At 37.4% G+C, this 12,696-nt stretch overlaps 1 protein-coding gene across 2 annotated transcripts in view; it reads left to right on the top strand.

Annotated features, from left to right (window-relative positions):
- LOC106075512 (uncharacterized) overlaps positions 1 to 12,696 on the top strand; it is a 51,023-nt gene that overhangs the window by 15,211 nt on the left and 23,116 nt on the right. For both annotated transcript variants that reach the window (XM_056016643.1, XM_056016644.1), the window contains 5 exons: positions 1,189 to 1,296; positions 3,146 to 3,330; positions 4,267 to 4,433; positions 8,013 to 8,105; positions 10,016 to 10,172. In XM_056016643.1, coding sequence (XP_055872618.1) covers positions 1,189 to 1,296; positions 3,146 to 3,330; positions 4,267 to 4,433; positions 8,013 to 8,105; positions 10,016 to 10,172 — 710 coding nt within the window. The remainder of the gene's footprint in view (positions 1 to 1,188; positions 1,297 to 3,145; positions 3,331 to 4,266; positions 4,434 to 8,012; positions 8,106 to 10,015; positions 10,173 to 12,696) is intronic.

Below are 12,696 nucleotides of genomic sequence, written 5' to 3'. Positions count from 1 at the left end.
TCCATAACAAGCTAATTTGGATGATTTCTTAATCCAGGGTAATTCATGGTAATCCATAAAGTTTCTATGTTCTCCCACGAAATGCGCTGTTTTCGGCAAGGTACTGAATAATCGATAGAATTCTTGCTACGACAGCGCGCGAATGCATCTTTTCTTTTCTAATTTGTCATAGCAACAAATTACCCACTCCGCTACCATTGAGCGCATTGGCTGAGTGGTTAATAAGCACTTGACTTCCTGACTTGTTGTCTTGGTTTGAATCTCGGTGTGAAGACTGGGATTTGGAATTTTTAGGATTTTTAGGGCGCCCCTGAGTCCACCCAGCTCTAATGGGTACTTGACTTAAGTTAGGGAAAGCAAAGGCGGTTGGCCGTGGTGCTGGTCACATGACACCCTTCTCGTTAACCATTGGCCAAACAAATAGATGATCTTAACACCATCTGGCGCTGAATGTTACTACCAAAGATGCTTTCTGTCGCAGCAGCTTTAGTTTGCTAATTGGCCTCCAGTAGCTTCCGTGCTGAGCAACTGACTAGAAAAAAGAAAATACTGTCTTTAGTCTTGATATCCGAACCAAGTGTACAATAGGAGCTACTGTGGTCCAATGAGTTTCGCAGATCCGACTTTCCAATGAAAATAAAATACACTAGTCGACCGGCGGCGTAGCATACGCCGCTATTTTGCAGGCCGGTATTAGGCCACTGCAGCCTATGCCTTCGTCCTGTGGGACGTTTGGACTTAAGAAGAAAACTTTGAAGTCAACTTAGAAGGAAACATCCGAAACATGTAAAACATTTGACAAACAAACATTTTACAAACACTAAATAGCAGTGCTGAACTTAACCATTGTGACCAAGAAGTCATGGAAAGAGAACAAGTAGTCTACTATGTATATTCACCCGTCACTAAATAGAAGGGCCGGACTTGCCCCACTTGCCACCCCCTAAGGCCGCTACTGAAACAAGGACCCCAAGTATATAAGCCAATCGCTTCAGAACCAAATACGGACAAAAGGGTGAAGTAACGTCTGTGTTGTATACGATAAGATAAATGTGTCGATGTGCTACATAATTTAAATTTAACGATGTATGAGTCGTCTGTTCTTATTTTGTGATACTGAAATAGTTTAAAATTCATGAAATAAGATTGGTTTTATTGTAACTCATTGAAAGTTTTCGTATTCTAAAGGAACAAAAATAACTGCAGAGCAACCAATAGGAGTTATCGTTGGCAATTGTATTACAGGATCAGATTTGTGCGCACCAGGTGGAAAATCCCTTAGTGATATGGCTGCAGGTAGGTCTAGACTGCAATTCTCAAATGATGCTCAAAAATTTCATTCAGAAGGGGAAGTGTCAAAGGTTAAATATAATCTGTAGATATTTCAAGAAGTCGGATAGTACCACGTCAAAGGTTGGGTATAATCTGTAGATATTTCAAGAAGTCGGATAGTACCACGTCAAAGGTTGGATATAATCTGTAGATATTTCAGGAAGTCGGATAGTACCACGTCAAAGGTTAAATATAATCTGTAGATATTTCAAGAAGTCGGATAGTACCACGTCAAAGGTTGGGTATAATCTGTAGATATTTCAAGAAGTCGGATAGTACCACGTCAAAGGTTGGATATAATCTGTAGATATTTCAAGAAGTCGGATAGTACCACGTCAAAGGTTGGATATAATCTGTAGATATTTCAGGAAGTCGGATAGTACCACGTCAAAGGTTGGATATAATCTGTAGATATTTCAGGAAGTCGGATAGTACCACGTCAAAGGTTGGATATAATCTGTAGATATTTCAAGAAGTCAGATATGATTACGTCAAAGGTTGGATATAATCTGTAGATATTTCAGGAAGTCGGATAGTACCACGTCAAAGGTTGGATATAATCTGTAGATATTTCAAGAAGTCAGATATGATTACGTCAAAGGTTGGATATAATCTGTAGATATTTCAGGAAGTCGGATAGTACCACGTCAAAGGTTGGATATAATCTGTAGATATTTCAAGAAGTCAGATATGATTACGTCAAAGGTTGGATATAATCTGTAGATATTTCAAGAAGTCGGATAGTACCACGTCAAAGGTTGGATATAATCTGTAGATATTTCAAGAAGTCGGATAGTACCACGTCAAAGGTTGGATATAATCTGTAGATATTTCAGGAAGTCGGATAGTACCACGTCAAAGGTTGGATATAATCTGTAGATATTTCAGGAAGTCGGATAGTACCACGTCAAAGGTTGGATATAATCTGTAGATATTTCAAGAAGTCAGATATGATTACGTCAAAGGTTGGATATAATCTGTAGATATTTCAAGAAGTCGGATAGTACCACGTCAAAGGTTGGATATAATCTGTAGATATTTCAAGAAGTCAGATATGATTACGTCAAAGGTTGGATATAATCTGTAGATATTTCAGGAAGTCGGATAGTACCACGTCAAAGGTTGGATATAATCTGTAGATATTTCAAGAAGTCGGATAGTACCACGTCAAAGGTTGGATATAATCTGTAGATATTTCAAGAAGTCAGAATCACGTCAAAGGTTGGATATAATCTGTAGATATTTCAAAAAGTTAGAATCACGTCAAAGGTTTGATATAATTTGTAGATATTTCAACAAGTCAGATAGTGCCACGTCAAAGGTTGCATATAATTAGTTAGAAAGATAGATAGATAGATAGATAGATAGATAGATAGATAGATAAATAGATAGAAAGATAGATAGATAGATAGAAAGATATATAGATAGATAGATAGATAGATAGATAGATAGATAGATAGATAGATAGATAGATAGATAGATAGATAGAAAGAAAAAAAGATAGATAGATAGATAGATAGATAGATAGATAGATAGATAGATAGATAGAAAGATAGATAGATAGAAAGATAGATAGATAGATAGATAGATAGATAGATAGATACATAGATAGATAGATAGATAGATAGATAGATAGAAAGAAAGATAGATAGATAGATAGATAGATAGATAGATAGATAGATAGATAGATAGATAGAAAGATAGATAGATAGATAGATAGATAGATAGATAGATAGATAGATAGATAGATAGATAGATAGATAGATAGATAGATAGATAGACACTCTATGACACACCACCAATATCTAAACAGAGATGGCACTGCCCGTAGTAAGTTTCGGCAAAGAATTCATAACTTTCAAAGTCAACCTCAGTAGTATTGTGCACTCAGTAAACATCCTAATCGTCTCCTTGTCCAACAACACTCAAGTCGCCATATCCACAGGGATTACGTTTGTCAGTTTTAAAATTCACAAAGCTAGAAGTACGCATCTTGTTGTAAGTATGCGATTACACCTTCTACCTGTTTTTTTTGTTTGTTTTTTTTTGTGTCGGTTTGGGCAGCGTTTCCGCAGCTTTTACCTTGACGAAAACTTATCACAGTGTTACTTCAAGCAACACATTACTTATTGCAAAGCTTAATTAAAATCAAATCAGTTGTTTGTATCTGTGTGTTAAATAGTTTGTACATTTGATTTCCCCCGCACCCAATCTTTAATCAAGTTGAAATTTCGCAAAAAAATATTTCTCGTTTCTTACAATTATAAAATCAATTTAAAAAAAACTAAAATTATTAAGTATAGGTACTTAATTTCTTTTCGTTTAGTTTCTAACAAGAGAAAGAACTCGTACTTGAAAGGTTTTGTGGTAGAAGTTGAATTATTCCCCTTGAGTACTTCAGTTTAAATTGTCATACATTTTGTGTATGTATTTAAAAAGCGATCACAGTAACACGGTATCTCTTTCTTCCCTTTGCCCTTTCCGAGCTGGTCCAGACAAGTGATAGGATCATAGCGCACTGAGAAAGCCAAAATTGCGCTGAACAAAAAACAAAGGGTCAAAATATTTCTAATCGCTCAGATTTTAACGATTTTCCTAAAAAAAAATAACAGTTGATGTATATAGCTAAGAACAGATTTACTAGCTCGTTGGCCACACGGGGAAAACTCTGGTTTGACCGTTATAATTTTTCAAAAAAAAAAATGTAAATGTGTACTATGGAAGTATATATCACTGTTATACATAGTGTTCCGAAATTCTACAATAGTAATTCATGGTGTCTGAGTTAGTGAATACACAATAGCACACCTTCTTAAAATATGTAATTATATTTCAAGTTTTATAATGGAGGTACTGTTGTTTTTTTTTTTTTTTTTTTTTAAAGATTTTTATTGGTTTGCTTGTTCTTTCTCATTCCAAAATTCCTCCTTCAAGAATGAAGGCGAATATCCCAGCGTCATTAAAAGCAACTACCCCATACAAGTGATGCTCATTCTTAGACCTAGGTGTTTAGAAGGTGTCAATGAGGCACCGAGTTTCCGCGGAGTGGCAGTCTCTCCTCTACTACCTACAAGTATGTACTACAACGAGTACTTCTTGAGGTAAATATTATTGATTTCAACATAAACTATGGGTTGCCTGAGCCAGCCAGGAAAACCGTTGACTTGGCAGAACTTAAGTCTGGTTAACATGCATGACCAAATGCACGACGCAAGGGACGTAATGATCTTCTTTTTTGAAGTAACGTCTGTATTTACTCAAATGTGGTGTCAACCTTTTTTATTACCGCCCCTATAATGTTTAAGGGGCGCGGTGGCTGAGCAGTAAAGCGCTTGGTTTCCTAACCGGGGGTCCCTGGTTCGAATGCAGGTGAAGATTGGGAATTTTATTTCGGGATCTAGACGCCTCTGAGACCACCCAGCTCTAATGAGTACATGACATTAGTTGGGAAAAAAAAGTACAGGCCGTTGGTCACAAAGCAGTTACTTAACTTTTACAAGTGACAGTGAACAATGCTAGAAAAAGTATTGAGGCCTCTTCATCTCCAGCCGGAGGAAATCGAACCCTAACCCATCGATCCGTTAGGTCAGTGTTTCCCAAACTTTGTCCTGAACGAACGCTTCGCACATTCTGAGTTTTTGACGGAACATTTTTGCTTAGAGAGGTTAATTTATTTAATGGGCTACTGATTAATTATTCCAGTAGCTCAGTAGTTCCTCGAGGAACACTGTGGCTCAGCGAAACACAGTTGAATAAAAAAACAGCAACACTGCTTTGGATATTTGCGGGGATAGCGTCTTAGCGCATTTTTTTTTTTAAAAGAGAAAGTGGCTAATTAAACTTTCAGACTGGAATCAAGCGAGGGCCTTTTCTCTTCAATTAGGCTTCACGTTCATATGGCCTATATATTGTATTCTAGTTCAAGGGTGCACGTGCACGATTCCAAGTGGCGCTCTATACCTCCGAGAAATAAAATTATACAAAAAAAAAGCAATCCTGCTCTTAAAAAAAAAAAAATTAATAACAAACTTCCAGAAAAACAAGTACACCAGAAATAAACATCACTATCTATTACGATGCCAGCCTAAATTGTTGGATAAATGTTGAAACGCGTCTGGCGCATCTCAATTAGAAAGAAAAACAACATTGGCGCACGGGTGCAATAAGTTGGCCGGCCTTTCTAGATCGTTTAAAAAAACAAAAAAAACAAACAAATTAGGACATTTAATTTTCATTAGACAAAGAGCGAGTTAGCCACAGTAACTCTTGTTATAACATAAACAGCAAGTATAAAGTGATAGTGTCAATGTCTTCAATTCCGAAGATAAACCACGGGTGCAGTGTAATAGGACATAAGTATATAAACATTTAATGTGTTGCTCTTCCAGACTTGCTAGATAGGGTCATGGTGTTGTAGTCAAACTGTCCAGGGTATAGAAATCAAAAGGATTGGGTCTACATGTAGGCCTAGTCATGTCTTCATGTGGCCACGTCTTCGTGTGGTCATGTCTTCATGTGGCCACGTCTTCATGTGGTTATGTCTTCATGTGGTCATGTCTTCATGTGATTATGTCTTCATGTGGCCATGTCTTCATCTGGCCATGTCTTCATGTGGCCATGTCTTCATGTGGTTATGTCTTCGTGTAGTCATGTCTTCATGTGGCCACGTCTTCATGTGGCCACGTCTTCATGTGGTCATGTCTTCATGTGGTCATGTCTTCGTGTGGTCATGTCTTCATGTGGCCACGTCTTCATGTGGTCATGTCTTCATGTGGCCATGTCTTCATGTGGTCATGTCTTCATGTGGTCACGTCTTCATGTGGTCATGTCTTCATGTGTCATGTCTTCATGTGGTCATGTCTTCGTGTGGTTATGTCTTCATGTGGTCATGTCTTCGTGTGGTCATGTCTTCATGTGATCATGTCTTCGTGTGGTCATGTCTTCATGTGGCCACGTCTTCATGTGGTCATGTCTTCATGTGTCATGTCTTCATGTGGTCATGTCTTCTTGTGGTTATGTCTTCGTTTGGTCATGTCTTCATGTGGTCATGTCTTCGTGTGGTTTTGTCTTCGTTTGGTCATGTCTTCATGTGGTCATGTCTTCATGTGGTATTGTCTTCATGTGATCATGTCTTCATGTGGTTATGTCTTCATGTGATCATGTCTTCATGTGGTCATGTGTTTGTTTGATCCTGTCTTTATGTGGTCCAATCAAAGGTTTAATTGGTTTTGACTGTAACTCCGACTTCGTGTGGTCATGCATTCATATGGCCATGTCTTTATGTGGTCATGTCTTCATGTAGTCATGTCTTCATGTGATCATGTCTACATGTGGTCATGTCTTCATGTGATCATGTCTACATGTGGTCATGTCTTCATGTGATCATGTCTACATGTGGTCATGTCTTCGTGTGGTCATGTCTTCATGTGGTCATGTCTTCGTGTGGTCATGTCTTCATGTAGCCATGTCTTTATGTGATCATGTCTACATGTGGCCATGTCTTCATGTGGTCATGTCTTCATATGACCATGTCTTCATGTGGTCATGTCTTCATGTGGTCAGGTCTTCGTGTGGTCATGTCCTTATGTGGTCCAATCAAAGGCTTAACTGGATTCGATGGCAACTCTGACTTTTAAAAAAGTTCTTGGTTATTTTTCTGTTTCGAAGGTAATGTGCGTAAATGTATTCCCTTAGTTGGACCTTCTTTTCTTGTTACATTAGTACCTGATTGTACCTGATGTACCTGATTGTCTTGGTGGGGGGTAAGGCGTGCGGTTGCTGAGTGGCTAGTCGCATGACTTCCGAAACTAAGGCTCTGTGTTTGAATTCTAGTGAATATTATATTTTAAAAATTTTTAGGCCACCCTAAGTCTGCCCAACGCTAATGGATACTTGACATTCGTTGGGTTCGGCCGTTGTGCTGGGCCTCATGACATTAAACGTGATCCACATAAACAGATGACCTTTTACATCATCTGCCACTATAGATCGCAAGGTCTGAAAGGGAATACTAACTACTTTGAGTCGACCAAACTGTAAAACGGTACCTGACTTTTATTTGGGGGGGGGGGGGGGGGCGGAGTAAAGACGGTCGGTCGTTGTGCTGGCCACTTGACACCCTGTTCTTTAAGAGAAGCTAATCACCTATATCATGTACCTTTTAGATCGCATGGTCTGAAAGGGAAACTTTACTTAAACTTTGCAGGGCATCGCTCGAAGGAAATTAAATACATACCCTGACGTTTTAGTAGTGGCGAAAAGGTGCGATATATACTATGGCCGTATTTTGAAATTATATATATATATATATATATATATATATATATATATATATATATATATATATATATATGTATATATATATATACAAAAGGAAGGATCCCGACAGATGCCATACACAATAGTAGAAGTAGGGATGACAGTACAACAGCGCCTGGAAATTACAGATTCCCAATCTGTGACCGCAGTTGTGTGTATAAATATCATCTCTCGAGACGTAAAGCGCCCCCCCCCCCACCACCACCAACCCACCCATACACACACACACATACATACATACATACACACATACATACATATATATATATATATATATATATATATATATATATATATATTTCTATATAAGAATTGCTGGCTTTAAGGTATAGGATTTATCCGAATGATTTTATTCTATCCAGTAACTTGTCTCTGGCATGGCCTGTGTTTGTCGTCATGGTGAAAGAAAAACGTATCAGGATCTTCATTGAAAACAAAGAAAAAGTCGTGGACAAGTATGTGAGATGTGTTTGTTCTTTTTTGTTTCTTACGGTTACGCCCGAACCATTGCCTGGAGTGAAAACTGGCTGTGATGCCAAGTTATACAGTCCCTTGAAAACGCCAAATCGGAAAACCGAAAAAGGCTATGTCAAAACGGCAAAGAGCGAAGCCTTCACGCGCAGAATGAACTCTAGTTCAGTCTGGATATAGATCTATGTTTAACTAAAGATCTAGATCTACTTTATACTGTAACACAAGAACATACAAAATTAAGTCTATTCATTTCAAATTTTAAATCAAATATATGTAGGCCTACAAGCAAATGTTTTATTTGAAAAATAAAATGGATTTAAGTCCATTAGCTAAATAGATAGCTCCATTCATACTATTTTTACATTCACGTATTCCTTTGACTATTATTTCGTTTAATTGTTTACAAAGCACTCTCATTGACTATATCGAAAGTGATACGCAAATTAAGACCCGCGGGCAGATGGCTTTAAAAAAAAAATTGCTTTAACTGACAGAGCTGACCTAAAAGTGAACACCTGTTCGCAGACAGCTGGAGATCACTTACAAAGGCCGGCGAACAATTACTATTCCTGCTTTTGATATGGCAAACTATATCGGTGGCAACTGGGGCTGTGTGGTCACGTGAAACACTGCACTCCTCATTAATCCAACTCGAAGACAAGAACTACAAATCTATTTTTAAAAAATTAGTGATAATCATAGATGAAAAATCTATGCATGGAAAACTAGAATACATTTAAAAGGGTCCAGATTGGTTAATTAATCACGTGTTATCCCACTTGCCATGCTAGAAAATAAATACGAAAATTATTCTGTTATCACTTAAATGAGGCGCGGTGGCTGAGCGGTAAAGCACTTGGCTTCACTACCGGGGACCGGGGTTCGAATCCTGGTGAAGACTGGGATTTTTTAATTTCGGGATCTTCGGGTGTCTCTGAGTCCACCCAGCTCTAACATTAGTTCGGGAAAAGTAAAGGCTGTTGGTCGTTGTGCTGGCCACAAGACACCCTTTTTAACCGTAGGCCACAGAAACAGATGACCTTTACATCATCTGCCCTATAGACCACAAGGTCTGAAAGGGGATCTTTACGTTTTTTTTTACTTAACTGTAGTCTAGGACAAGTCAGATATTTTCAAGATCGAAATGACAACGATTGAATTCATATGTGTGACCATATTACAATTTATCAAAAGGTGGATGATTCTGTAACGATAGATACTTGAGTATAAACAAACTTGAAATAACACTTTCAGATCATAACAAACAACTTTAATCGGCCATCTTGGCTACCAGAGTAGTGTCCCCCTTTTCATGGGCACAACTCTTCCCACCAAGTAACACTCCGTCCACTGATTCCTTGGATTCTGACATTAAAAGAAGGGTGGCTACCTGGATGTGCGGTATGCTCTCTGGACTGCCGTTCGGACTTGTCCCGGATGTATACCCTGCCCGCTCCCATCCCTCGTCATCCTACCGAAGGTTTGGACTAGGAAGTAAATTATCTTCCACTCTGATGGAACATCTTATCTTATCTTCTTATATAATACAGACGTTACTTCAAAAAAAAAGATGATTACGTCCTACGCGTCATGCATTCAGTCATGCATATTAACCAATGACTTAAATTCTGCCAAGTCACTGGTTTTTCTGGTTAGCTCAGGCAACCCATTCCATGCTCTAATAGCACTAGGGAAGAAGGAGTATTTGTACAAATTTGTCCTAGCATATGGGACGAGGAATGTGCCTTTATCTTTGTGTCTTTCTGATTATTTTATTCGATTTTGTTTTTGTATTTGAAGAGTTTGGTTATCGGAATCAGGTCATACAAACAAACAAAAAACTCTTCTTTCTTTTTTTTTTGACTTATTAACAAATTTCTCTTCTCCACAGAAAATTAGTGAAGTGGACAATGGTAAACGAAAGATGGGAGTTTGGTGAAATGCGCATTACCTCCGAGATGAGACTCTTTGCCAGATTACCTTTTGGCTGTTATGTTGCCAGCCTTAACGCCAAATCCAGTATCTTTCATGTGGCTGGATATTCAATGGTGCGTACAGGTAGACTTTGGTTAGAGCAATATTAGAAGATAATGAATTGGGTTAAAAATATTAAAATAAAAAAATTAAGTTGGACAAAAATTAGAAGATATAGAATTTGATTAGAACATAGACTTTGGATAGACAAAGTTTTAGCATTAACAGGGGAGCTAGGACATAGGCTGTACCTAACCTCAATTCATAAAACTCTTAAGACATCTCATTAAGCTATTTGTTTCCGAACCTTGGGTCCTGGGTTCGAATCTCAGTTTAATATCGATTTCGAATTTCGATATTTTTATGGCTCTCATGAGTCCAACTAACACTAATATCAGAATTACACACTTTTTTTTAGATTTTTTTTTAGTATAATAAAATGCATTCTTAGGTACGCCACTGACACAGTATGTTGTTTTTTTAAGTGATATATTTCTGCTTATATTGGTGATTCTCGAAGTTACTTATACGAAGCTTATATCAACTTTGTCTGTCCGTCTGTTTGTCTGTCTTGCAAAAAGTGTGTGCAAGTCATTTCTCCCAATTCCTCTCACGTTACAACTCTGTATAGATATTCATTGGCAAAGAATGAATAAAAAAAAAAAAGTTAATTACTTAGTGGTAATTAATTATTTTGTTTGATTGCGACAGGGGAAATAAATTCTTCTGTTTTCAGAGACATAGCTAAGTATATTAGGGGTTTTCGCCCTTGTATATTTGTATACAACCACACCAATTCTTAAATTATTTCTAAAATTTCCACAATTATTTATTGTAACTTATAAAACATGTATAATTTAAAATAAAAGTAACGAAATAGTGAATTAATTATTGTTATCAATTATTGTCTTTAAATCGAAAATGGGAGATAGCTTCTTTATTAGCCTAAGATAAGTTTTGTTTAATATATATTTTTTTGCTTTTCCAAGTTAGTTTCAAATGTATTTTAATTTTCCGCGGATTTTTTTTTTTTTTTTTTTTTTTTTGTTTTGGCATTTTTTTTACAAATTTTCCTGGTCGTGTGATACGCGACTGGGCTGTCGTTCAAATCCTACGTGATAATTGGACTAGGACAGGGGTCGGCAACCTGCGGCTCGCGAGCCACATGCGGCTCTTTGGCTGTGAAGCTGCGGCTCTTTAGTTCCATTCGAAAATATTAATTATTTTATCAAAACATTTTTTTAAAATAGTTCTGAAATGTTTTAAAGAGCATTAGGCACCGATTCTATTTCTCAGCCACTTGTACTCGCTTTTCACCACACCCCTTCCCCGTGACACGCGTCGTCACTGTCGTCAGTCCGTCGGAAGCTCTTGAATGACTCAGTCGTCGGATGTTTTTATGTAGGTTTTAATTCTCTTTCGACGCAAGACAAATTGGCATTTTCACCACACACTTTGGCTGTGACGTATAGTGTGGTGTTTTAAATAAATGAGTTTTAAGTACTTAGAAGGGATTATCTTCTCAAAGTTAGAAGCAATCTATCAGTAACGCTAATCTGGTAGACTTTGCGGTACCACTGGAAATTGCACAAAAAGGCAATCCATTTACAGATGGTGAGTATGTCAAGACTGCTTCCTGCAGGCATCTGAAGAACTGTTTCGTGATTTCAAAAAACAAACCATAAATTTTGAAAAAAAAAAAGATTTGCCACTATTCGCTAAAACAGTGCAAGATAGAATATCTAAAATGTCTTCAAATGTAACATATTCGAGGGTGGAAGATATTCAGCTTCTGTCTTATCATTTGCTGTGGATGAGTCTTGCGACATATACACAGGGTACAAATTGCCCTTTCTGTCAGGAATATGTCTTCCCAAAGTCCAAAAGAAGAACTTCTAAGATTGCTACCACTCCCAAGACAAACTAAAGGGGAATATAGAATGCCGTTCAAGAATACATTGAAGACAATAAGATCGATTTAAATAAAATCATTTCAAAAGCAACTTATGGAGCCAGAATATGACAGGAAAAAAAAGGGACAACAAACATTCTTCGAAGCAAAATAAACCATGGAATTCTTACATTTCACTACATAATACACCAAGTAGCGCTCTGTGCCCAAAACAATTTCTACCGAAATAGTTAAGGTCATAAATTTGGTAATCAGGATTGTTAACAGCATCTTGTCAAAAGCCTTCTACCATCGTCAGTTTCAAGACTTCTTAAAAGAAATGGAGACTCGGTATTCAGACCTCCTTCTTCCCAATGAAGTGCGAGGGCTTTCCAAAGGTTGAAACGTTTTGCTTTGCCTTTGTGCTTGAATGAAATAAATACATTTCTAAATGAAAAAGGCGTTAACCACCCTGAATTAGAGAACGACTAATAGTTGCAAAAAGTTTACTTTATGGTGGATATAACAGAAAAGTTAAATAAGCTGAATCTAAAACTGCAAGGAAAGGGAAACATAGCCTATGTTTTGGTAGAAGAAATTGTTTGTTTTTTTAAGAAAAAATTATTTTTTTTTTTACAGAAGATATTCAGAGCGGTAAGTTACTTCATTTTCAATGTCTAAAGCAGTATCGCGATAACATCAGTGCA

The sequence above is a fragment of the Biomphalaria glabrata genome, chromosome 18 (assembly GCF_947242115.1).
Source record: "Biomphalaria glabrata chromosome 18, xgBioGlab47.1, whole genome shotgun sequence".
NCBI lineage: Eukaryota > Metazoa > Mollusca > Gastropoda > Planorbidae > Biomphalaria > Biomphalaria glabrata.
This window is presented reverse-complemented; position numbering and strand designations above follow the sequence as displayed.